General features: G+C 39.6%; 1 protein-coding gene across 7 annotated transcripts in view; it reads left to right on the forward strand.

The window, feature by feature from the left end:
• grin2bb (glutamate receptor, ionotropic, N-methyl D-aspartate 2B, genome duplicate b) overlaps positions 1 to 27,500 on the forward strand; it is a 267,893-nt gene that overhangs the window by 88,111 nt on the left and 152,282 nt on the right. For all 7 annotated transcript variants that reach the window (XM_062027310.1, XM_062027306.1, XM_062027314.1 and 4 more), the window contains one exon: positions 1,444 to 2,073. In XM_062027310.1, coding sequence (XP_061883294.1) covers positions 1,459 to 2,073 — 615 coding nt within the window. In that variant the 5' untranslated portion in view covers positions 1,444 to 1,458. The remainder of the gene's footprint in view (positions 1 to 1,443; positions 2,074 to 27,500) is intronic.

Raw genomic sequence — 27,500 nt, forward strand, 5'->3', positions numbered from 1 at the left:
CACTGCAGGGACAGTCAACTACCTTGTCCTGCATGTGCTGGGGCCCTCACTGCAGGTAGAGTCAACTACCTTGTTTTGAGGGCCACACTTGCAGAAAGCCTTATGTAAACCATTAGTTTGGACCCCGGTGTTCTATGTTTGCTAGCACGGTTCAAACGTCCATGCAAGGATGTGCCATTGTGTTTAAGGGGTCCTCTATACCAGGGATTCTGCAGAATAAGGCATTAATAAATACTTAATAATGACTAATTAAGAGCCGATATTTTACTATTTTGCATGTTAATAAGCAACTAATTAATGGTGAATAGGTGTACCTTAGAATAAAGAGTTACCGGAGTTGTAATATACATCTATTAACAAACTGTGTTTAATAATGTACTATAACAAAGGAGTTGTAATATACATCTATTAACAATCTGTGTGTTTATTAATGTACTATAACAAAGGAGTTGTAATATACATCTATTAACAATCTTATTGGTGTGTTTATTAATGTACTATAACAAAGGAGTTGTAATATACATCTATTAACAATCTGTGTTAATTAATGTACTATAACAAAGGAGTTGTAATATACATCTATTAACAATCTGTGTTAATTAATGTACTATAACAAAGGAGTTGTAATATACATCTATTAACAATCTGTGTTAATTAATGTACTATAACAAAGGAGTTGTAATATACATCTATTAACAATCTGTGTGTTTATTAATGTACTATAACAAAGGAGTTGTAATATACATCTGTTAACAATCTGTGTGTTTATTAATGTACTATAACAAAGGAGTTGTAATATACATCTATTAACAATCTGTGTGTTTATTAATGTACTATAATCAATCAATGTTTATTTATATAGCCCTAAATCACAAGTGTCTCAAAGGGCTTTACAAGCCACAACGACATCCTCGGTACAGAGCCCACATACGGGCAAGGAAAAACTCACCCCAGTGGGACGTCGGTGAATGACTATGAGAAACCTTGGAGAGGACCGCATATGTGGGTAACCCCCCCCCTCTAGGGGGGGGGTTACCAAAGGAGTTGACAAAGGAGTTAACAAAGGAGTTGTAATATACATCTATTAACAATCTGTGTGTTTATTAATGTACTATAACAAAGGAGTTGTAATATACATCTATTAACAATCTGTGTGTTTATTAATGTACTATAACAAAGGAGTTGTAATATGTGTTTAGTGGGTTAGGCCTAAGTTAAGTCGTAGAAAATGCGGTAGTTTAAAAATTAATTAAGCTTTCTGTCTGGCCCGGTAGCAAATGCATCACGGACCAGTACCGGTCCCCGGACCGGTGGTTAGGGACCACTAGTCTATACAACAGGAGCGCTCCAATGTTTTATGGAATGTGCTAGTCTAATAGTCCTGTGTGGTGTAAGTCTGTCATCCCACAGTCCTAACAAAGCATGTGTGTTGTCTCCCTGCAGTCACACACCTCCACCATGCTTGTCAGCCTCCCCCCGTCTCCCTCCTGCCTTCAGGACGTCTCCACTTCCTCTTGCCCCCGTCCTCCCCAAAGGCAGCCCACACCACCCCCGCATCCCTGGTGGAGGCTGCTGCTGCCCTTCCTGCTCCTCTCCCTGCTCCTGCAGCCCGTCTGCGGGGCTCGCAGGGCCGGCGGTCCGGGCGCAGGGTCAGGAGGCGCCCACGGAGGGCCGGGCGGCCCCAAGCGAGGCGCGGCCATCCCCCCTCAGTACTCTCCCGGACCCCAAGCTCTCCCGCCCATCAGCCCCAAACTCATCAGCTCCCTCAGCATCGCCGTCATCTTGGTCGGGAACTCTAGTGAACTGGCCATGGGGGCGGGGCTGGAGAAAGAAGACTTCCTGCACATCCCCTACCCGCCCAAGGTGGAGGTGGTCACCATGAACGAGACGGATCCAAAGAGCATCATCCATCAGATCTGCACGCAGATGACGAGGAACTCGCTGCAGGGCGTGGTTTTTGGGGACGACACGGACCATGAGGCCATTGCTCAGATCCTGGACTTCATCTCGGCGCAGACTCACATCCCCATCCTGGGCATCAGAGGAGGATCTTCCATGGTCATGGCAGCTAAGGTAGGAAGACCACTCACAAGGTTAAAAAGCTGGAACTACCTTATTGTTGGGACTATAGAGCACACTGGTATATAAGCAGCGTTTCCCCCAGAACATGTTAGTTAAGGTGGTGTCCCTCCAGGGGGAACAGTGTAACGTGGCCTGTCGCCATCACGTCTACACCTCATCGCTGGGGGGGCGGGGCAAGAGACTGCAGACTGTAGTCTCAAGTTTGGTTGTGTTTTCCACTCCATTTGCTGAATGGCGATATGCGATATATATATATCCATATGTGTTCCGTAAAGTAAACACAAAACACAAAACAGTCCTAGGTACCTGAGATACTAAGTATGTCATTATTTTGACTTAATAAGTCAATATTTTGACTTTGTAATTTACTAAGTCAAAATAATGACAAAATAATGACTTACTAAGTCAAAATAGTGACAAAATAATGACTTACTAAGTCAAAATAATGACTTACTAAGTCAAATGAATGACAAAATAATGACTTACTAAGTCAAAATAGTGACAAAATAATGACTTACTAGGTGAAAATAATGACTTACTAAGTCAAAAATAATGACAAAATAATGACTTACTAAGTCAAAATAATGACAAAATAATGACTTACGAGGTCAAAATAATGACTTACTAAGTCATAATAATGACAAAATAATGACTTACTAAGTCAAAATAATGACTTACTAAGTCAAAATAATGACTTACTAAGTCAAATGAATGACAAAATAATGACTTAGTAAGTCAGAATGACAAAATAATGACTTACTAAGTCAAAATAAAGACAAAATAATGACTTAGTAAGTCAAAATAATGACAAAATAATGACTTACTAAGTCAAAATAATGACTTACTAAGTCAAAATAATGACAAAATAATGACTAAGTCAAAATAATGACAAAATAATGACTTACTAAGTCAAAATAATGACTTACTAAGTCAAATGAATGACACAATAATGACTTAGTAAGTCAGAATGACAAAATAACGACTTACTAAGTCAAAATAAAGACAAAATAATGACTTACCAAGTCAAAATAATGACAAAATAATTACTTACTAGGTCAAAATAATGACTTACTAAGTCAAAATAATGACAAAATAATTACTAAGTCAAAGTAATGACTTACTAAGTCAAATGAATGACAAAATAATGACTTACTAAGTCAAAATAAAGACAAAATAATGACTTACTAAGTCAAAATAATGACAAAATAATGACTCACTAGGTCAAAATAATGACTTACTAAGTCAAAATAATGACTTACTAAGTCAAAATTATGACAAAATAATTACTTACTAACTCAAAATAATGACTTACTAAATCAAAATTATGACAAAATAATGACTTACTAAGTCAAAATAATGACTTACTGAGTCAAATGAATGACAAAATATAGACTTAGCAAGTCAGAATGACAAAATAATGACTTACTAAGTCAAAATAAAGACAAAATAATGACTTACTAAGTCAAAATAATGACTTACTAAGTCAAATTTATGACAAAATAATTACTAAGTCAAAATAATGACTTACTAAGTCAAATTAATAACAAAATAATGACTTACTAAGTCAAAATAATGACAAAATAATGACTTACTAAGTCAAAATTATGACAAAATAATGACTTACTAAGTCAAAATAATGACTTACTAAGTCAAATGAATGACAAAATAATGACTTAGTAAGTCAGAATGACAAAATAATGACTTACTAAGTCAAAATAAAGACAAAATAATGACTTAGTAAGTCAAAATAATGACTTACTAAGTCAAATTAATGACAAAATAATGACTTACTAAGTCAAATTAATAACAAAATAATGACTTACTAAGTCTAATTAATGACAAAATAATGACTTACTAAGTCAAAATAATGACTTACTAAATTAAATTAATGACTTACGTTTGAAAAAAAAGAGTTAAAAGTGGGGGCCACATGCTGACATATGCTCAACTTCATCAATCCATCCATCCATTTTCTACCGCTTGTCCCTTTCGGGGTTGCAGGGGGTGCTGGAGCCTATCTCATCTGCAAAAAAAAAAAAGTTAGTTTAAGAACTTGAAAAATTCCCGGTTTTCCCAAAATTTCGTAATACCAATTTATCAATTTAAAAACTGTTACTACTTCAACATTTCTTGACCGATTTAAACAATTCCAACACCAACCAAGTCAGCTCATTCAGGACATTCATGCTCCTAATCATTTTCCAAAAAATCCCGCTTTTCCCAAAATTCCCAAATTTCCAGGAAGTTCCCATTGAAATTAATGGGACATTTTTGCAAGTTGCACAATTCCCACATTTTTCAACTTATTCAAACCATTCCACCTTCAACACATTCAACTCATCCTGGAAATTCAAACAACCATTTTTCCACGTTCAACAAATTTCCAGGAATTCTTATTTTTTCTGACCTTATTTCCAACCTTTTTTAGTGCGATGACTCCTCCCACGTTTTTCAACCTATTTCAAGCGTTCCACTGTCAAAACATTCCTCTTAGTCAGGACAAAAAAACCAAGTTGGTTTAAGAACTTGAAAATTCCCAGTTTTCCCAAAATTCCGTGATACCATTTCTCAATTAAAAAACTGTTACTAATTCAACATTTCTTGACCAATTTAAACAATTCCAACACCAACCAATTCAGCTCATTCAGGACATTCATGCTCCTAATCATTATTTTTTTTTAAATCCAGCTTTTCCCCCAAATTTCCAGGAAGTTCCCATTGAAATTAATGGGGCATTTTTCCAAGTTGCACAATTCCCACATTTTTCAACCTATTCAAACCATTCCATCTTCAAAATATTCAGCCTGTTCATGAATTGTGTGCTCTCCTTCCGCAATTATATATATATAAAAAAATCCCGGATTTCCTAAAATTCCCAGTTTTCAGGGACATTTTCCCCATTCAAAATAAATGATCCATTTTTCAAACTTCCACAATTCCCACATTTTTCAACCGATTCAAACCATTCCACCTTCAACACATTCAACTCATCCTGGACATCCAAACTGCAATTTTCCCACGTTCAACAAATTTCCAGGAATTCTTATTTTTTCTGACCTTATTTCCAACCTTTTTTAGTGCGATGACTCATCCCAGTTTTTCAACCCATTCCGACCGTTCCACTGTCAAAACATTCCTCTTAGTTAGGAAAAAAATAATGTGTTTAAGAACTCGAAAAATTCCCAGTTTTCCCGAAATTCCGTAATACCATTTTTCAATTAAAAACTGTTACTAATTCAACATTTCTTGACCAATTTAAACAATTCCAACACCAACCAATTCAGCTTATTCAGGACATTCATGCTCGTAATCATTTTCCAAAAAATCCCGCTTTTCCCAAAATTCCCAAATTTCCAGGAAGTTCCCATTGAAATTAATGGGACATTTTTCCAAGTTGCACAATCCCCACATTTTTCAACTTATTCAAACCATTCCACCTTCAACACATTCAATTCATCCTGGAAATTCAAACTGCCATTTTCCGACATTCAACAAATTTCCTGGAATTCCTGTTTTTTTCTAACCTTTTTATAGTGCGATGACTCCTTTCACATTTTTCCACCCATTTCAAGGACAAAAACCCAAGTTGGTTTAAGAACTTGAAAAATTCCCTGTTTTCCCGAAATTCCGTAATACAAATTTCCAATTCAAAAACTGTTACTACTTCAACATTTCTTGACATAATTAAAACTACTTTGTTGTTTTTAAATTTTGTGGCAATTTTTCAACTTATTCAAACCATTCCACCTTCAACACATTCAATTCATCCTGGAAATTCAAACAACCATTTTTCGATGTTCAACAAATTTCCAGGAATTTTGACTTTTTAAATTTTTTTTTACCTTATTTCCAACCTTTTTTAGTGTGATGACTCCTCCCACGTTTTTTTAACCTATTTCAAGCGTTCCACTGTCAAAACATTCCTCTTAGTCAGGACAAAAAAACAAGTTGGTTTAAGAACTTGAAAAATTCCCGGTTTTCCCGAAATTCCTTAATACCATTTCTCAATTAAAAACTGTTATTTCTTGACCGATTTAAAAAAATTCCAACACCAACCAATTCAGCTCATTCAGGACATTCATGCTCCTAATCATTTAAAAAAAAAAAATCCCGCTTTTCCCCCAAATTTCCAGGAAGTTCCCATTGAAATGAATGGGACATTCTTTCCAAGTTGCACAATCCCCACATTTTTCAACCTATTCAAACAGTTCCAACATCAACACATTCCACTCATCCTGGACATTCAAACTAACACTTTCCCAAGTTCCAAACCAAATTCCACTTTTCCTGGAAATTCTAACTTTTCTTACATTCATACTACATTCTGTCAGCATTTCACTTCAACTTCAGCATTGGAGCATTCACACCTCACCTCGTTGTCAAGTGTTTTCCTCAAGACGAGAAATGTGTTATGTTCTAATATTCCTAATTGTTTATCAGTAAAAAGACAAACAGTAAAGTGTTGCCTTTTTAATTCCCGGCCGTTGAGTTGTTTGTGAATCTGCGAAGGATGTCATTAGAGCTGATGGAATATTTCCCAACATTATTAAAAATGCTCCAATCAGCCTGATTGGGATAATTGTTAGAATAATAGTTTGATGCAGTTTGGAGTATTTAGACAGCATGATGCAAGTATTATGTTTGGGAGAGAGAGGAGTGATGAGATGTTTCAGGTTCTTTATCGGTTCTTATTTGGAAAGAAACAAACAAAAAGGTGGTTTGGCATCAGTTTGTTTAGTTTAGAGCTAACGTGACCTTACAGGGTGTGAGGTCTTAAGAGCTACCATAGAAAAAACACTTTTTTGAACATAAATATAATAGAGCTTCTTCTGCAGAATGTAACAAAATAAAAGATGTGGAACATTTAGTAACATGTGATATGAACTCATCACATGCCAAGTGAAATTTGATTATGTTTTTGATGGACTCTGTAAACAAGTCTGTAAATTATATACAAAACGTTGTGTAAATGGTAAATAAAAAGAGAATACGATGATTTGCAAATCCTTTTCAACTTATATTCAATTGAATAGACTGCAAAGACAAGATATTTCATGTTCACACTGAGAAACGTCTTTTTTTTTTGGTAAAATAATCATGAACAGCAACACATTGCAAAAAAGTTGTCAGAGGGGCATTTTTACCAGTGTGTTACATGGCCTTTCCTTTTAACAACACTCAGTAAAGTTTTGGGAAGTGAGGAGACACATTTTTGAAGTGGAATTCTTTCCCATTCTTGCTTGATGTACAGCTTAAGTTGTTCAACAGCCTCCCTTCTCATATTTTAGCCTTCACACATTTTCAATGTCTGGACTACAGGCAGGCCAGTCTAGTACCCACACTCTTTTACTATGAAGCCACGTTGATGTAACACGTGGCTTGGCATCGTCTTGCTGAAATAAGCAGGGGCGTCCATGGTAACGTTGCTTGGATGGCAACATATGTTGCTCCAAAAGCTGTATGTACCTTTCAGCATTAATGGTGCCTTCACAGATGTGTAAGTTACCCATGTCTTGGCCACTAATACACCCCCATACCATCACACATGCTGGCTTTTACACCTTGCGCCTAGAACAATCCGGATGGTTCTTTTCCTCTTTGGTCCGGAGGACACGACGTCCACAGTTTCCAAAAAACAATTTGAAATGTGGACTCCTCAGACCACAGAACACTTTTCCACTTTGCATCAGTCCATCGTAGATGAGCTCGGGCCCAGCTAAGCGTTTCTGGGTGTTGTTGATAAATGGCTTTGGCTTTGCATAGTAGAGTTTTAACTTGCACTTACAGATGTAGCGACCAACTGTAGTTACTGACAGTGGTTTTCTGAAGTGTTCCTGAGCCCATGTGGTGATATCTTTTACACACTGATGTGGCTTTTTGATGCAGTACCGCCTGAGGGATCGAAGGTCTGCAATATCATGGCTTACGTGCAGTGATTTCTCCAGATTCTCTGAACCTTTTGATGATATTACGGAGCGTAGATGGTGAAATCCCTAAATTCCTTGCAATAGCTGGTTGAGAAATGTTGTTCTTAAATAATTTGCTCAGGCATTTGTTGACAAAGTGGTGACCCTCGCCCGTCCTTGTTTGTGAATGACTGAGCATTTCATGGAAGCTGCTTTTATACCCAATCATGGCACCCACCTGTTCCCAATTAGCCTGTTCACCTGTGGGATGTTCCAAATAAGTCTTTGACGAGCATTCCTCAACTTTCTCAGTCTTTTTTGCCACTTGTGCCAGCTTTTTTGAAACATGTTGCAGGCATCAAATTCCAAATGAGCTAATATTTGCAAAAAACAACAGAGTTTCTCAGTGTGAACATGAAATATCTTGTCTTTGCAGTCTATTCAATTGAATATAAGTTGAAAAGGATTTGTTGTATTCTCTTTTTATTTACCATTTACACAACGTGACAACTTCGCTGCTTTTGGCTTTTGTAGTAAAAACTGGCGACTTAGTCACCAGAATTTTACTGTAAATACTTCTATTATTTAAAATGGAACAACAGTAGTGCTGGATTTTTTTACCAAACAAAAAGTGGCCGCTTTAATTGCCAGAATGTTACTGTAAAATTGATGATAGTTTTTACAACATTACTGTATATGGAAAAACGGTCACACTTTTTACCATTCTGGCTAGGGATGATGTTTGATAAGAAATTATCGAGTTCGAGTCTATTATCGAATCCTCTTATCGAACCGATTCCTTATCGATTCTCTTATCGAGTCCAGATAGGTTGTTGTATATGGAAAAAAACACACAATATTTGGTTTAACAAAAGCTCACTTTTATTATATAAGAAAAGAATTTCATCTAAAAAAATAAATAAATATTGACTGTTGCCCCCCTAAAAAAATAAAAAATAAAAAATATTGACTGTTGTTACCCAAAGTATATTAAGTGGGATTTTTCAAACAAATATATAAGGTAACACAAAAACAACCTGTCTCTGTGATCACTATAGGTGTATAAATAATAATATAGTGTTAAATAAAATCAGTCCCTTGGGCACAAAACTAGAAATAATACAACTCTCCAAAAAGTGCACTTCTGCTGCTATTGGAACATAACTGTTTGTTATGATGCTTTGACATTTTTGCACTTTATTTCTTTATTGAAAGAAAATTCTATGAATAGAAAAGTTGTTTGCAAATGTGGTTACAATGCTAAAAAAATGAAAAGTTAAAGCTAAAAAAAGAAATACACTTTATTGAGTTAACATTATTTCTTTATAGGGGGAAAGATGTTATGAGCTAGGGAATATAACAACTACACTACCCATCATGCAACGGGAGTGACGAGCATGCGCGGTAGCCCCGAAAAGTGTTGTTGCATGACGTCACCCGTGAAAGTAAACGTCAAGAACTCAGCCAACACGCCTCGTCTGCATTATTTATAATTAGACAGACAACACATATACAGTGTGATTTTGTAACGTTTACAAGGAAAGAAAAACAAAAGTTGAAAAAGGGAGATATGTTGTATATATATGTATGTGCTGCGGTTGCTATAAGAACGTTGCGACAGCTGCCGTAAAGGAGGTGCGTTGCTATGTTTCCGGTTGGTGGTAAAAGTGTTGGTCATGTGTTTGTAGTCTGCTCAAATCTCCCAGTAAAGTTATTCATTGGATTATACCTTTTGTTTTGAACTTTATTACACCTTGGAGCGCTTTTTCCCGTCCATTTTTTTCCTGCTTTCGCTATCTGCGCCTAATGACTGAGCTACGTGTCTGATTTCTTGTGATGTCACACGGGGCATTTCTGGTCGGGACGGGATTCGTTCCGAGGGGTTCGAATAAAGAACCAACTCTTTTTCTTTACTATAGTGGTCTCGATAACGGGTACCGGTTTTTAAAAAGGGATTCGAGTCCGAGGACTCGGTTCTTTTCTTATCGAACAACCGGGAAAACCGGTTTCGAGTATCATCCCTAATTCTGGCACCTTTTTACCGTAATACACCGTAAAAACAACCACCGCAGATTCCACGGTAAAAGACTGCTAGCTCGGTTTTAACATGACATCTATTTCTACAGTGAACAATTTGATGGATAACTGGCAAATTAAGTATTTTTTCAAGTATTTTATTCTGACCCAAAACATTTTTGGAAAGTGAAGTGAATTATATTTATATAGCGCTTTTCTCTAGTGACTCAAAGCGCTTTTAGATAGTGACACCCAATATCTAAGTGACATTTAAAGCAGTGTGGGTGGCACTGGGAGCAGGTGGGTCAAGTGTCTTGCCCAAGGACACAACGGTAGTGACTAGGACGGCGGAAGCGGGAATCGAACCTGGAACCCTCAAGTTGCTGGCACGGCCACTCTACCAACCGAGCTATGCCGCCGCCCCAAAGTATGATGATATAATATTTGTAAGGACCTGAATATTTACAATTTGACCTGGAAAAACTCTCAAATCTACTAGTCATACCACAGAAAAGACTTTGGGCCTGATCTACTAAGAGCCCAAACATCAGCACGTGCAAACTAAAATACTTGAGTGGGCGTGCTGCGGGTGATCTACTAAGACTGTGTGTACAACTGATAACAGAACTGTGTGTACAACTGGTAACAGGTGAGAAAGTGGCAGCACACAAATATACCGTAATTTCCGGACTATAAGCCGCACCTGACTATAAGCCGCACCAGCTAAATTTAGGGGAAAATACAGATTGCTCCGTATATAAGCCGCACCCGACTATAAGCCGCAGGGTTTTGATGTGTAATTAGCGTAGTATATAGGGGTTCCTGCTACCACGGAGGGGATTGTCGGGACAGAGATGACTGTTTGGGAACGCAAAGCGTCCCATTTATTAACAATAAATCTTTCGATCATTCAATCAAACTTTCACATCTTTGACATGGCGAACAGCATTCGTGCAGAGTACAAATAATACAACGGTGCAAAGTAATACAAAGTGCTCGCCTGTACGTTATCAAAATAACCAGCCTACCGGTATATGAAAAGTCAGTCTTTAATCATTGTGTCATCGTCTTCCTCCTGCGTACTAAAACCACCGAAATCCTCTTCGTCGGTGTCGGAGAAGAACAGGCCGTAAACAAGCCGCACCGTTGTATAAGCCGCAGGGACCAGAACGAGGGGAAAAAGTAGCGGCTTATAGTCCGGAAATTACGGTAATCTTCTTACAATCTTCATACGAAATGATTTGGCGGGCCAGATCTGGCCCCCGGGCCTGGAGTTTGACATGAAAAACCTCAAATTGAAACTTTAATAAATCAAGTCTTGACATATCTCACATTTACCATGAATTGATTAACTTAAACAAGTTGAAAAACTTATTGGGGTGTTACCATTTAGTGGTCAATTGTACGGAATATGTACTGCACTGTGCAATCTACTAATGTGAACAGCTGCAATCACAAATTACAAAATAAAGTTGAAAAAACATCTATGTCGTGCGTGCAATACAACTGTGCTGCTTTTATTTTGAAAAGTGTTATTGATGGGCGTGTGTCCGTGTGTAACCTGTGAGTGAAGGTGCACATGCAGCGACAAGTGATGCACGGTTTACACCCGAGACGCTAAAAAGAGAACAGTTGATGAAGAATGGCGTGTTTTCAACAAGACATGGACTGCCAAGCAACATTCCCTCTAAGGTGCGCGCCTGCGCAATTGCGCACTGCTCAAGCGTCCTCTGCGCACAGCAAATATATGCCGCGCACCAAATCAAATCCCACCTGAATTCTAAACAAAATAAACATATTTATTCTGTGTAATTTTGCAACGCAACTCTGAGTGACAGTGACAACAAGCGGCCCTAACGGTGTTCGTCAACACCGTTCAATTGAACACCGTTCAATTATTGTAACGTCTATTGAGATGCTTCGAGGACAGGAATTATATCGATCACTTTATTGAGCAAAACTGTTTATATTCGGACATAACCACACCAAAAACATGAGTAAAACACTTCTATCTCGAAAAACTAGTCATTTTCTGCCGTACAAACCAGGCCAACTTGTCATCTGTCACCAACACGCATACCACTAAACCACTGGTGCGTTTATGGCCACACAAAAAGTCGGACAACTCAAACACCACACAAAATTACACTATGACTCCTCAGTCATACCTGTGCTTATTCTACTGTCATTTATTATTAATGTTAATTTATTTATATTAATCATGGAATGCTGTTACTAGAGAAAGTTACAGGAATGCACACTTCATCCTATGCTTACATTTCATTGTGCAACATGAGGATGTTTAAGGGGAACTAAATGTGATCTCTGAAAGGGGTACAAATGATTTCCAAAGCAGTGCTTTTGGTATAAAGTTAAGTTAGGTTAAATGAAAGTATTTTTATTATTATTATTATTATTATTATTATTATTATTATATTATTATTATTATTATTATTTATCTTACGGTATACATCAAAAATAATATTGAGCAAAATTTAATTGAAATATTGTCGATGTGGCCCTCCAGCAGTGCTCGGGTTGCTCATGCGGCCCCCGGTAAAAATTAATTGCCCACCCCTGATGTAAGGAGTTAATATCACATTTTAGTTTCACATTTAAAGCTGAATTCCTGACATGAAAGAACTTAAATTAACTAATTGTACGAGTACGATGTAATGACTTAGTAAAAATGTTGGAGGAAAACATGCAACTTTCCTCTGACTACAACTGAACACTCACATCGCTAACATGTGTTACTTAGTGCCGCCATCCATCCATTTTCTACCGCTTGTCCCTTTCGTGGTGGCAGGGGGTGCTGGAGTCTATCCCAGTGTCATTCGGGCGGAAGGCGGGGTACACCCTGGACAAGTCGCCACCTCATCGCAGCTTACTTAGTACCTGTAGTATTTAAAAACCGTGATATGTTTCATGTTGCTCGTTTGTCCTCCTGAATGAAATGGCAACCTTGCAATTATTACAAGTAGCGCTGTTGCAATCTTTTCTTGTCAAAGGAAGCCAAACTTGGGAGCGCCATGTTGCTTTCTGGCGTCACCACGCACGCTGCGCAAGAGTCGGTAAGGGAATTGTTTGAAAAAATGGCAAGCGATTCCGAGGAATTGATACACTGGGGTTTTTCGATTCCCAGGAGGGAGTTCCACCTGCGGGGTTTCGATGTTCACACACACACACACACACACACACACACACACACACACACACACACACACACACACACACACACACACACACACACACACACACACACACACACACACACACACACACACACACACACACACACACACATTCTTGTATTTGTTACCTTCTTGAGACCTGAGAAAAATGCCTACCTCTTTAGGACCACCCTTTCTAGATATATAAGGATTTGTATTTAAAACATTAATAATATAATAATAATATACATACTATGCAAATATAACAAAGCTTGTTGTGAAAAATGAAAAAGGTCACAATTTCACAAGAAAAAGGTCACTATTTCACAAGAAAAAGGTCACAATTTCACAAGAAAACTTAGAATTTTGGCAGTATTATAATAAAAGTCGTCATTTTACTCAAAGCAAGTCAAAATTTGACAAGAAAAACTGAACATTTGTGCAATGTTATGATAAAAGTTGGACTTTCACTCAATAACATTCACAATTTTATAAGAAAAGCTTAACATTTTGGCAATTTTATGAAAAGAGTCGTAATTTTACTCGACAAAAGTCACAATTTTATAAGAAAACTTGAACATTTTGGCAATATTATAATAATAATCAGAATTTTGCTTGGTAAAATGATGACAAAAGTCATAAGTTTACTCAATAAATGTCACTATTTTACAAGAACAACAAAAACATTGGCAATATTGTGATAAAAGTCAGAATTTTATGACAAATGTCACCATTTTGCATTAAAAAGTAATCATTTTACATTAAAAAAAGAAAATATTGCAATATTACAGAAACCGAAAGAATATGAGACATTTTTCCCAATTTTATGAGAAAAAAGTCGACACATTGTGAGAAAAAGACTGCTTTTAGTTCATTTATTTTTTGTTTGTAATAGGTTTTTAATCTTCATTATTTACTTCAAGTTATCACAGTATGTCTTTATATACATATTTATTTTAATTAATTTTGGCCGAAGGGGGAGCACTTCAGAATTTTACACACACTTGTTATTTCATATGCTGACCAGAGGGGGAGCACTTTTAAAAGCGACACACACTCGATTTTAAAAATTCCTCCTTTTTGGGACCACCCTCATTTTGATAGATTTCACCACCAGGGGGTGCAAAGGAGATCTCTCTTTTTTTGTTTTTTTTGTAATGTGCTTAAGGCCGATGACAAAGGAGTCAGGGACCACAGATGGCCCCTGTGCCGCACTTTGGGCAACTCAGCTGTAGAAGCTAACTGTTAATGGCGCCACTATAGTCTTAGTAGCGTAGTGTATTTGTTCATCCTATGCTCACATATGGCCTGTCTTACGTCAGCACCGGAAGTCGTAAAATCAGGCGTTTTTTCGGGGATGAATAGGGAAGTCCTTCTTTATCTTGTTTTATCATATATTGCTGCCTTTGCACCTGTCAATGCTTACTTTTGTATGCACATTCAATCAACAAAAAATCCTGACTTTGGAGCAATGTTCACGGACTCTAGTATTTGGCTCTCCAATAGATGCAATGTTATTGTAGGGTAGAAATACAAGAACACACACACACACACACACACACACACACACACACACACACACACACACACACACACACACACACACGCACACGCACACGCGCACACACACATGCCTCCCAGTTATCACCAAAGCTTTTTTGAAACCTTTTTCTCCCAGCCTTGTTCTGGTTCTCCAACACATAGAATGCAAGAGATGCAGGCGGTGGACACGGTTGTCATGGCAACCACTTCCCTTATACATTCCCCTTGATTTACTGTATGAAAGCGGTTACAAGGGGGGGAAAAAAGACAGCAATCGCTATTTCTCTGTCTGACAAAAGCAGTGCCCGGAGTTAAAAAAAGAAGAAGAATGAATGACTTTGATCGGATGAATGTGTCAAAATGTGGGAGATATGATGGAAAAAAGGAGTGTTGTGAAAGGGAGCTGGCCATGTTGCGCCGCGTATTGTTCAGGTTTGAGGACCTCATTGTGTTTCGTGATTGAACCCGGACAATTCTCAAGGCCACCGCAACCTTTGGAAGGGATGAGGCCATCCCAAACATTTTCATGGGGAAAATATTGCGTATAAATGCAATGAACATTACCTGCAGGTCCCTTATTATACAAAATGGACTTTTTAATTGTGGAATGATGTAATAGTGCTCCCTATAACCGGTTTATTACCATATTTTACGGGATATGTCAAGGCCACACCCACTAAATTTTAGGGGGGAAAAAGTGTTTCCACATATAAGTCGCACCGGACTATAAGTCGCAGATATATACGTTGTGAAATTAGTTGTCTACATAGAAATATACTGTAAATGTTTATTTACATACCTTAATTGTTTCCAAAGGGTGTCTGTAACACGGCAGTAAAACGGCTGATCAAACAAAACAGAAGTCATCGGCATGGACCCACTAGCTGCGCAAGTTAGCTCTCCAATCAGCTAAACATAATAAACAATATTTGTACCATGAATTGATTAACGTGGACCCCGACTTAAACGAGTTGAAAAACGTAATCGGGTGTTACCATTAAGTGGTCAATTGTATGGAATATGTACTGTACTGTGCAAACTACTAATAAAAGTTTCAATCAATTAATCAATCAATCAAAACAGACTCGATAACTCCACGGTGACGTTTTGGGTGAATTTACTGAGGAGTTTGTGAGAGTGAAACAATACAAAAAGAAGGTAAGTTAATAATACTAACACAGACACTCGTAAACATGTTAGCATCGGAGCTAATGATAATGATGTGCATGAAAACACTCCTTCAGACATCACACATGGGACGCTTCAGTAAGTGAGAATTGTTTTGGTTATATTGTAAAACTTTAAAACATTGCTTGGGTTGACGAATGCAGAATCCGTGCGAGCGGAAACGCTATGGACGGCTGGAAGACGGAACGGCACTACTTCTTCCGGTTCAAAGCTTTAAACAGCAGGAATACACATCCTCCCAGCATCACCTGCATTGAGCAAACTCGTCCAAAAAATGGCGCAAACACACCATTTAAGTGTCTTTGCATGTGTTTGATGAAAACTATCTGCCATGACGTCATGGCCACCAGCGAAGAGAAATCCATAAACTAGCCGCACCATTTTATAAGCCGCAGGGTCTAAAGCGTAGGACCGGTTTGTTAATACTTATAAACGTAAGCAAAGTTTGAATTTATATTGCGTTGCTTCAATTATTAGATTGAGTGTAACTAATAAAAAGTTAGTAATTATGTCAGGTTCAAAACACCAATGACATCTATTAAACAGACAAGAAGCAAGGAATTAAACAGAGACAGGATTCAATTTAGCTCAATGAGGAGACACGTCTGGGCTGCAGCTCCGAACAGTCTTCCACCACGCTCTGACAAAAGGATTGCACGCCTCCTCTTTTATTTGGACTTTCCCTGATTACATGGCAACAGCTGTTTCTAAGGGGAGAGGGGGTCGTAAACAGCCGTCGCCCTTGGACGCAAAACAGTTCAAAGAAGAGATGCCTGGAGCTTGCGTCAGGTCCTGCTTCCTCCCCGCTTTGTAGTGCTCGGGTCAAGACAAGATCTTCCTGTGGATTACAACAGATCAAAGAAACCGACACCTTCATGTCGCTTCCCATCGTACACAGTGGAGTTTTACAAGCCTTTTGCTTGGTAAGATCAAAGACAGCTTTTGTCTGCTCGCCGGGAACTCACGGAAACACAAAGTTTTGTCATAATTTAGTTACAATTATTCTGACAAATTCTGAACTTCATGGAGTGCTTAATACGCGGACAAAGAGTACTTGCAACTAAATCTTCGATACAATGCTAATATTTTGTAAGAAACCTCGGGTCTACGACAAAGTCATTTTAGCTCAGGGGGCCGCGTGGAGGAAAATCTATTCCCACGCGGGCCGGACAGGTGAAATCATGGCATGATAACTTAAAAATAAAGACAGATTGTTTTCTTTGTCTTCCTGTGGCCGAATATAGAACAGGCCGATTCTGAAAATGTACACATTACAATGAATCCTCTTGGCAAAACACTTCCAGTTAGTTGAAAATTCTCAGGAAGAAAATGTGTGCATTTTCAAAAACACCATGAAGAACACGACAAACTTAGACTTTGTCTCAGTGTTTTTACAAAGTCATTGCACTTTAAGCACTTCCTGTTTTTGCTAGCGACACACTTCCGCCCGGAGAAACACACGAGTGATGACATCACGACTAGTGTCGACAAATATAATTGTCGGCGAAATTTTTGTATTGCCGACAAATCGTTAGAAAGGGTAAAATCCCCTCAACTCCAGGGGGCACCACCCCCTTGAACACCTAAAAGGGCCCCCTTGACCCCCAGCTGATTGTCAGGTTCAAACACCGATGACATCTATTAGACAAGAAAAGAAGCAAAGAAATCAAACGGAGACAGGATTCAATTTAGCTCATGAGGAGAGCGCGTAGACCTGTACCCTTGTACAGTGTCGTCCCACGCATTACATTACATTACATTACGCAGCTGCTTCTAAGGGGAGGTGGTCATAAACAGCTTTTGCACTCGGTCATAAACAGTTACAAAAAAAAAAGTGCCTTGAGCTGCGTCAGGTCTAGCTCCCTCTCCGCTCGGTCATAATTGCCTTGTACGTTCCTTTGGATGGTGAGCGCTGGACCCTGGAACGTATCTTTTTCATTTCAACCGTTTCAAGTGGGGACAACCATTTCCGATCGAGGCCTATAGACACAACGACACGACACCCTGGACAATAGGCAAATGCGCGCACACAAACCCCAACCATTGCTTGATTCCCCTTAGGGGCGATGGACGGCTGAGTAACGCTTAAACAGCTGCAGCCGGGCCTCTATAGCTCCCACATGTTGCAAGTTTTGTTGGTTCTATGTAACATCTTTATGTGTGCTACGGCTATGAGTTTTTTCCCTTGGCCTCAGTCTGGACCCCTTCCCTGGAGTCCAGCCTTTGACAGCGATCCTATTTCTGTCTCCCTGTAATGTTTGTCTGATCTTGAATGGGATTGTGCTGAAAATCTCAATTTCCCCCTCAGGGATTAATAAAGTACTTCTGATTCTGATTCCGATTTGATCAGAATCCTGCAAATGTTCAACTGGCCTCTACCTTCTTCTTCAGTCCGTCTGTAAGATTTTAATTTCCAAACTTTGAGTGCACACCTGTGCCTTTGCAGAGTCTGAACACTATTTTCACAACTAATGCAACGCAACACACAAAGCCCCCCACACCCACCCTACGCCTCACCATTGCTTGATTCCCCTTAAGGGCAATGGACGGCTGAGTAACGCTTAAACAGCTGCAGCCGGGCCTCCGTAGCTCCCACTCCCTCCCCTCTGTTGCAAGTTTTGTTGGTTCTATGTAACATGTTTATGTGTGCTACGGCTATGAGTTTTTTTCCCTTGGCCTCAGTCTGGACCCCTTCCCTGGAGTCCAGCCTTTGACAGCGATCCTATTTCTGTCTCCCTGTAATGTTTGTCTGATCTTGAATGGGATTGTGCTGAAAATCTCAATTTCCCCCTCAGGGATTAATAAAGTACTTCTGATTCCGATTTGATCAGAATCCTGCAAATGTTCAACTGGCCTCTACCTTCTTCTTCAGTCCGTCTGTAAGATTTTCTTTTCCAAACTTTGAGTGCACACCTGTGCCTTTGCAGAGTCTGAACACTATTTTCACAACTAACGCAACACACAAAGCCCCCCACACCCACCCTACGCCTCACCATTGCTTGATTCCCCTTAGGGGCGATGGACGGCTGAGTAACGCTTAAACAGCTGCAGCCGGGCCTCCGTAGCTCCCACTCCCTCCCCTCCGTTGCAAGTTTTGTTGGTTCTATGTAACATCTTTATGTGTGCTATGGCTATGAGTTTTTTCCCCTTGGCCTCAGTCTGGACCCCCTTCCTGGAGTCCAGCCTTTGACAGCGTTTACCTGTTTCTCACCTTTTTTTTGTAAGGGATGCCGGAAGTCGGCAGACCCGTCAGCGATCCTATTTCTGTCTCCCTGTAATGTTTGTCTGATCTTGAATGGGATTGTGCTGAAAATCTCAATTTCCCCCTCGGGGATTAATAAAGTCCTTCTGATTCTGATTCCGATTTGATCAGAATCCTGCAAATGTTCAACTGGCCTCTACCTTCTTCTTCAGTCCGTCTGTAAGATTTTCATTTCAAAACTTTCTGTGCACACCTGTGCCTTTGCAGAATCTGAACACTATTTTCACAACTAGCGCAACGCAACACACAAAGCCCACCACACCCACCCTACGCCTCACCATTGCTTGATTCCCCTTAAGGGCAATGGACGGCGGAGTAACGCTTTAACAGCTGCAGCCGGGCCTCTATAGCTCCCACTCCCTCCCCTCTGTTGCAAGTTTTGTTGGTTCTATGTAACATGTTTATGTGTGCTACGGCTATGAGTTTTTTTCCCTTGGCCTCAGTCTGGACCCCTTCCCTGGAGTCCAGCCTTTGACAGCGATCCTATTTCTGTCTCCCTGTAATGTTTGTCTGATCTTGAATGGGATTGTGCTATAAATCTCAATTTCCCCCTCAGGGATTAAAAAAGTCCTTCTGATTCTGATTCCGATTTGATCAGAATCCTGCAAATGTTCAACTGGCCTCTACCTTCTTCTTCAGTCCATCTGTAAGATTTTCATTTCAAAACCCGGTCCTTATTCCCAGTAGAGATGGCGAGGCCACACGAACAACGACGTGGCTGGCGGTAGTTTCCATTTATAACGAGCGAGTGCATCGGTGACAGATGCAGGGAGCCCAATCTGCACGAAACAATTTGCACATTTCCGTCCAGCCATTAATTCACACGCTAGCTCGCGCCGCTATCGGCAGAACGCGGCGACAGCGTAGGCCCGGGCCTTTGCTCGACTCCAGCTCTGGAGACTAATGAGGTCTTCCAGATCTTTTGTCGGGACGTAAGCGGCGCGTGTTGAATGAGAATAGCCCCTTGCCTGTGTTTGGGGAGATTACAGCAGTTGTTTTCAGCGCGCACACAAGGTACGGCCAAAGACACTTGCTCCTAAAGCACTCATTATATTTGCATTGTTTCCTTTTCCCATTCAGCAATGGCTGCCGTTTCTTTTAATCATGCAAGGGGCCTTACAGTTGCTGCATGTTAACTATCCGTCACAGGGTGAAAAAGTGCCTGTCAGGTGGTCGATGGGAAACAATGAGATGTCTTGAGGTCATTAAAGGCCTACTGAAAGCCACTACTAGCGACCACGCAGTCTGATAGTTTATATATCAATGATGAAATCTTAACATTACAACACATGCCGATACGGCCGGGTTAACTTATAAAGTGCAATTTTAAATTTCCCGGGGAACTTCCGGTTCAAAACGCCTTTGGAGGATGACGTACGCGCGTGACGTCGCGAGGTCCACGGAAGTGTTTGGACCCTTTTGGACACAATACACAGAGCTCTGTTTTCTTCGACAAAATTCCACAGTATTCTGGACATCTGTGTTGGTGAATCTTTTGCAATTTGTTTAATGAACAATAGAAAAAGGAGAGAGTGTGGATTCCAATGAGCCAGCTTGTACCTAAAATACGGTCAGAGCGAAAAAAGATATCTCTTGAACTGCATTCTAGTCCGTCACTCTAACGTTCCTCATCCACAAATCTTTCATCCTCGCTCAAATTAATGGGGTAATCGTCACTTTCTCGCTCCTAATATCTCTCGCTCCATTGTAAACAACGGGGAATTGTGAGCAGCACTACCGCTTGTGACGTCACGCTACTTCCGGTAGGGGCAAGGTTTTTTTTTATCAGCCAGCAAAAGTTGCGAACTTTATCGTCGATTTTCTCTACTAAATCCTTTCAGCAAAAATATGGCAATATTGTGAAATGATCAAGTATGACACATAGAATGGATCTGCTATTCCCGTTTAAATAAAAAAAAATCATTTCAATAGGCCTTTAAAGTCTTCTCTTGCAAACACAGATGATGGGAAACGTCAGGAGAAAGTCACTCGCACCTTTTATCAGTTGGCACCAACAACGTAGGTGTGTCCATGCCGTATCTCATGTTGACTTTGCAGAGACAATCGACATTATCTGTTCACTGGACTACGCAGGATCCTTTTGATGCTAAGCCCAAAAACGCACTACTTTGTGGACGCTGTCTGCTCCACATTTCCCGTGAGTGTTTTGCTGGGTTTCAGCAGTTTTGTTTGGTTTTGTTTTCGTCATAGTCTGTCCGGGCAGAGCACTTCCTCGTTGCTCTTGTTCATTTATCAATAAATATCCATTTTTACCGCACGATGCTACCTCGTTCGTCTGCGTCCTTAAAATCACTATGACCTCCTGCGTCTTTGTTAGAATTATTATGTGTAAGTTATCACACAACTCTTATGCTTAAAGGCCTACTGAAAGCCACTACTAGCGACCACGCAGTCTGATTGTTTATATATCAATGATGAAATCTTAACATTGCAACACATGCCAAACTTCTGGTTGGAAACGTCTATGTATGATGACGTATGCGCGTGACGTCACGACGGCAACGGAAGTATTCGTACCCAATGTGTCACCATACAAACTGCTCTGTTTTCATCGAACAATTCCACAGTATTCTGGACATCTGTGTTGGTGAATCTTTTGCAATTTGTTTAATGAACAATGGAGATTGCAAAGAAGAAAGCTGTAGGTGGGATCGGTGTATTAGCGGCTGGCTGCAGCAACACAACAAGGAGTACTTACTTGGATAGCAGACGCGCTAGCCGATGCTAGCCGCCAACCGCACGGATGATCGGGTGAAGTCCTTCGTCGCGCCGTTGATCGCTGGAACGCAGGTGAGCACGGGTGTTGATGAGCAGATGAGGGCTGGCTGGCGTAGGTGGAGCGCTAATGTTTTTATCATAGCTCTGTGAGGTCCCGTTGCTAAGTTAGCTTCAGCGTCGTTAGCAACAGCATTGTTAAGCTTTGCCAGGCTGAGAATTATTAACCGTGTAGTTACATGTCCATGGTTTAATAGTATTGTTGATCTTCTGTCTATCCTTCCAGTCAGGGATTTATTTATTTTGTTTCTATCTGCATTGGAGCCAGATGCTATCACGTTAGCTCAGTAGCTAAAGAGCTTCGCCGATGTATTGTCGTGGAGGTAAAAGTCACTGTGAATGTCCATTTCGCGTTCTCGACTCTCATTTTCAAGAGGATATAGTATCCGAGGTGGTTTAAAATACAAATCCGTGATCCACAATAAAAAAAAGGAGAGTGTGTGGAATCCAATGAGCCAGCTTGTACCTAAGTTATGGTCAGAGCGAAAAAAGATACACCCTGCACTGCCTCTCTAGTTCTTCACTCTAACGTTCCTCTTCCACAAATCTTTCATCCTCGCTCAAATTAATGGGGTAATCGTCGCTTTCTCGGTCCGAATCTCTCTCGCTCCATTGTAAACAACGGGGAATTGTGAGGAATCCTACCTCCTGTGACGTCACGCTACTTCCGGTATAGGCAAGGCTTTTTTTTTATCAGCGACCAAAAGTTGCGAACTTTATCGTCGTTGTTCTATACTAAATCCTTTCAGCAAAAATCGAAATGATCAAGTATGATACATAGAATGGATCTGCTATCCCCGTTTAAATTAAAAAAATTTCATTTCAGTAGGCCTTTAAAGGCCGTTGCTATAGTTATTATCAATTGTGCTGAAGTTGTACTTTTCTATCTGTGCAAAGGGACAACTTGTAAGCCAAAGATTGCGAGTCGTCTCCTATCAGTGTTTGTGTCCAGAACATCGTGACGCAGACAAAGCAGAGACAGGGGCGATATCACGAGTGTCAGCACATTTGCATTTCTGAATAATCATATAGTGTGTCCAACTGGGGCTGCTGAAATTACCCCCCCCCCCCCCCCCCCCCTTCCTTCAGAAGCAGCCTCGGTGATGTAACCAGGGACCTCCCAAATAAATAGAGCACGTGTGACTGGACCTTAGAGCGTGGTGGGAGATTGTAACTGAGTGTGCAGCCCCAAACGTCTCTCCTCATTGAGCCAAATTGAACTCTGTCTCTGCATGATTCCTTGCTTCTTGTCTGTTTCATAGATGTCATCAGTGTTTGAACCTGACAGTCTAACCACGTCGCATCGCTTGTCACCGCTTGTCAGTTTCCATGCCAGTGTGGTTGTGATCAGACTGATACTGTCTGGAGGACTTGTGCCACGGCTGAGGTTGAGTGGTTTTCTGTTTTTAAAACTTTTCTCCAATTGCTGGGATTTTACTGAGGTCACGTCCGGCTCACGTCCCGCCCAATAAATACTGGTGGTGGTCAAGCTAGCTCTGTTCCCAATGGGTACTTGGCGCCATTTTGCCTTTCTCGAAGGAAAAATGCCCCATTCTTGTGTTCTTTTCGGCTGTACGAATCCTTCAAATCATGAGAAGGATACAAGTTTTTTCAGAGTTCCCTGAGAGGTAATCAAAAAGGGCGGAAAAGTGCAAGATTTTACGAAACGACGAGAAAGGTAGTTCACACTCCAGTCCAAGGCAGCAGAGTTGCTGAGATCACTTTGTTAAAGGTTTGTTTGATATACTTTTAACGTTTATTATTTTCCATTGAAGTATTATCTTGATATTATTTGTATTTTTTTATACACATGTTTGCTACGAGTGTTTCGAAAAATTAATCTTTCAGCGCATACACAATGTTGACATCTATAGCTATATTTTGATAAACAATCATAAATTAATCTTTCAGCACATACACAATGTTGACATCTATAGTTATATTTTGTTAAACAATCATAAATTAATCTTTCAGCACGTACACAATGTTGACATCTATAGTTATATTTTGATAAAAAATCATAAATTAATCTTTCAGCACATACACAATGTTGACATCTATAGTTATATTTTGATAAACAATCATAAATTAATCTTTCAGCACATACACAATGTTGACATCTATAGTTATATTTTGACAAACAATCATAAATGAATCTTTCAGCACATACACTATGTTGACATCTATAGTTATATTTTGATAAACAATCATAAATTAATCTTTCAGCACATACACAATGTTGACATCTATAGTTATATTTTGATAAACAATCATAAATTAATCTTTCAGCACATACACAATGTTGACATCTATTGTTATATTTTGACAAACAATCATAAATTAATCTTTCAGCACATACACAATGTTGACATCTATAGTTATATTTTGATAAACAATCATAAATTAATCTTTCAGCACATACACAATGTTGACATCTATAGTTATATTTTGATAAACAATCATAAATTAATCTTTCAGCACATCTATAGTTATATTTTGATAAACAATCATAAATTAATCTTTCAGCACATACACAATGTTGACATCTATAGTTATATTTTGATAAACAATCATAAATTAATCTTTCAGCACATACACAATGTTGACATCTATAGTTATATTTTGATAAACAATCATAAATTAATCTTTCAGCACATACACAATGTTGACATCTATTGTTATATTTTGACAAACAATCATAAATTAATCTTTCAGCACATCTATAGTTATATTTTGATAAACAATCATAAATTAATCTTTCAGCACATACACAATGTTGACATCTATAGTTATATTTTGATAAACAATCATAAATTAATCTTTCAGCACATACACAATGTTGACATCTATAGTTATATTTTGATAAACAATCATAAATTAATCTTTCAGCACATACACAATGTTGACATCTATAGTTATATTTTAATAAACAATCATAAATGAATCTTTCAGCACATACACAATGTTGACATCTTTAGTTATATTTTGATAAACAATCATAAATTTATCTTTTAGCACATACACAATGTTGACATCTATTGTTATATTTTGATAAACAATCATAAATTAATCTTTCAGCACGTACACAATGTTGACATCTATAGTTATATTTTGATAAACAATCATAAATTAATCTTTCAACACATACATAATGTTGACATCTATAGTTATATTTTGATAAACAACACAAAACGGAGCAGCATCTCCTCATCCGTGGCTCACTACCGCAACAACAACGCCCGAAATGTGTCCCGTGAAAAACCGTCCGACCGGAACCCTCTAATAACTAAAGTTCCTTGGGTGAATAATGTCAACTCACAACACCGGTATGTTTTAGTGCTTTCATGGCGAGTTTGCTGACAGATATAAGTAAGAACTTTACACTACTTTATATTAGAAATGGCAACAGTGGAGGATGAATGTCACATAACAAGAAGATAGAGAAAAAGAAGATTATCGACCATGGAGTCGCCACGGACTACAAAGGCGGACCTGCGCAAATTTTCAGGACTTTTGCAGATCCCAAATACAGATCATCAGGTACCAGAAAGTAAGAAAAGTTGCTTTTGCATAATAGTGCGAAACAAAATGCCAGATAATGTCTTACCTTATACACACACCATAATAATACTCCTATGTTGAAACACGGTACAATCCATCAAGCGGTGTGGCTTCATAGCTTACCAAAGTCGAACTAAAACATTTTCATAGATTTTTGAGCGCCGTGTGTAATGTTCTATATTTCCAATGGAACATACTGTATAAAATGTTGGTGTTTACTTGAGGCATATTGCCATCATATTGCAGTCTACACGTATGTCTTATGTGTGACTGCCATCTACTGGTCACACTTATTAATTCACCATGTACCAAATAAAATAGATTCGAGGTCGGTAAGCACAGCCAGAATGATTTGCATTAGGCGCGCCGGGTTATAAGGCGCACTGTCGAGTTTTGAGAAAATGAAAGGAAGAAAAATACGGTGCTTTGGTTCCACATGGTGTGTTCTACAGTGACTTGACCACTGCTCCTATGCTCCCCACCTGGTTGCCAATCAGGAGGCGTCTTCCACCAGCGTGGCCTGCCTCTCAACGCTGGTTCTCTGTCTTACGATCATGTCTCACGTTGAAGTTCGTACGTTTTGTTTTCTTCTGCCTGGTGCCAACTGGTAATGGAATATTACAGCAACTCAGGACTTTGATTTGATTCCCATTCCTCAGGTGACGATTCCAAACAGACGAGGCCGGGTGAGGCAATCACTTTTTTCGAGCTGTTGAAAAATGTTCATTCCATACACTTAGTAGTTGTCAAAAATATAGACAGTTTTGTGTTAAACCACTAATGGTAACATGTTTATATTTTGCTTTCAAAAATGTAACTGTGAGGAAGTTGCAAACAGCCCCTTGGAGTACCACCAACAGTGTCCCCACATGGTCTATTAGCGAGAAGAGTAATACCACCGTGCTAAAAGAAAGATCACTTTTACGTTCAGACAAGAAAATAAATCCTAATTGAGTGCACAGAGGACGTGTTTGTCATCCATCTCACCCGTCACCTTGGTCTGATCCACAAGGTGACCATGGATCAAAATTAGACCATCGACAGTGAGAGAATGTTTGGGTCTGCAAGTATTGATCCAGACTGTGTGAGTCGTTTGAAGGAGCCATGAAGGATCATTTGTTCTTGTTGGTGTCCATGTGTAGTCTGTCAGGTGTTGGTGTCCATGTGTACTCTGTCAGGTGTTGGTGTCCATGTGTAGTCTGTCAGGTGTTGGTGTCCATGTGTACTCTGTCAGGTGTTGGTGTCCATGTGTAGTCTGTCAGGTGTTGGTGTCCATGTGTAGTCTGTCAGGTGTTGGTGTCCATGTGTAGTCTGTCAGGTGTTGGTGTCCATGTGTAGTCTGTCAGGTGTTGGTGTCCATGTGTAGTCTGTCAGGTGTTGGTGTCCATGTGTAGTCTGTCAGGTGTTGGTGTCCATGTGTAGTCTGTCAGGTGTTGGTGTCCATGTGTAGTCTGTCAGGTGTTGGTGTCCATGTGTAGTCTGTCAGGTGTTGGTATCCATGTGTACTCTGTCAGGTGTTGGTGTCCATGTGTACTCTGTCAGGTGTTGGTGTCCATGTGTAGTCTGTCAGGTGTTGGTGTCCATGTGTACTCTGTCAGGTGTTGGTGTCCATGTGTAGTCTGTCAGGTGTTGGTGTCCATGTGTACTCTGTCAGGTGTTGGTGTCCATGTGTAGTCTGTCAGGTGTTGGTGTCCATGTGTAGTCTGTCAGGTGTTGGTGTCCATGTGTAGTCTGTCAGGTGTTGGTATCCATGTGTACTCTGTCAGGTGTTGGTGTCCATGTGTACTCTGTCAGGTGTTGGTGTCCATGTGTAGTCTGTCAGGTGTTGGTGTCCATGTGTAGTCTGTCAGGTGTTGGTGTCCATGTGTAGTCTGTCAGGTGTTGGTGTCCATGTGTAGTCTGTCAGGTGTTGGTGTCCATGTGTACTCTGTCAGGTGTTGGTGTCCATGTGTACTCTGTCAGGTGTTGGTGTCC

Source organism: Entelurus aequoreus, linkage group LG18 (assembly GCF_033978785.1).
Source record: "Entelurus aequoreus isolate RoL-2023_Sb linkage group LG18, RoL_Eaeq_v1.1, whole genome shotgun sequence".
Taxonomy (NCBI): domain Eukaryota; kingdom Metazoa; phylum Chordata; class Actinopteri; order Syngnathiformes; family Syngnathidae; genus Entelurus; species Entelurus aequoreus.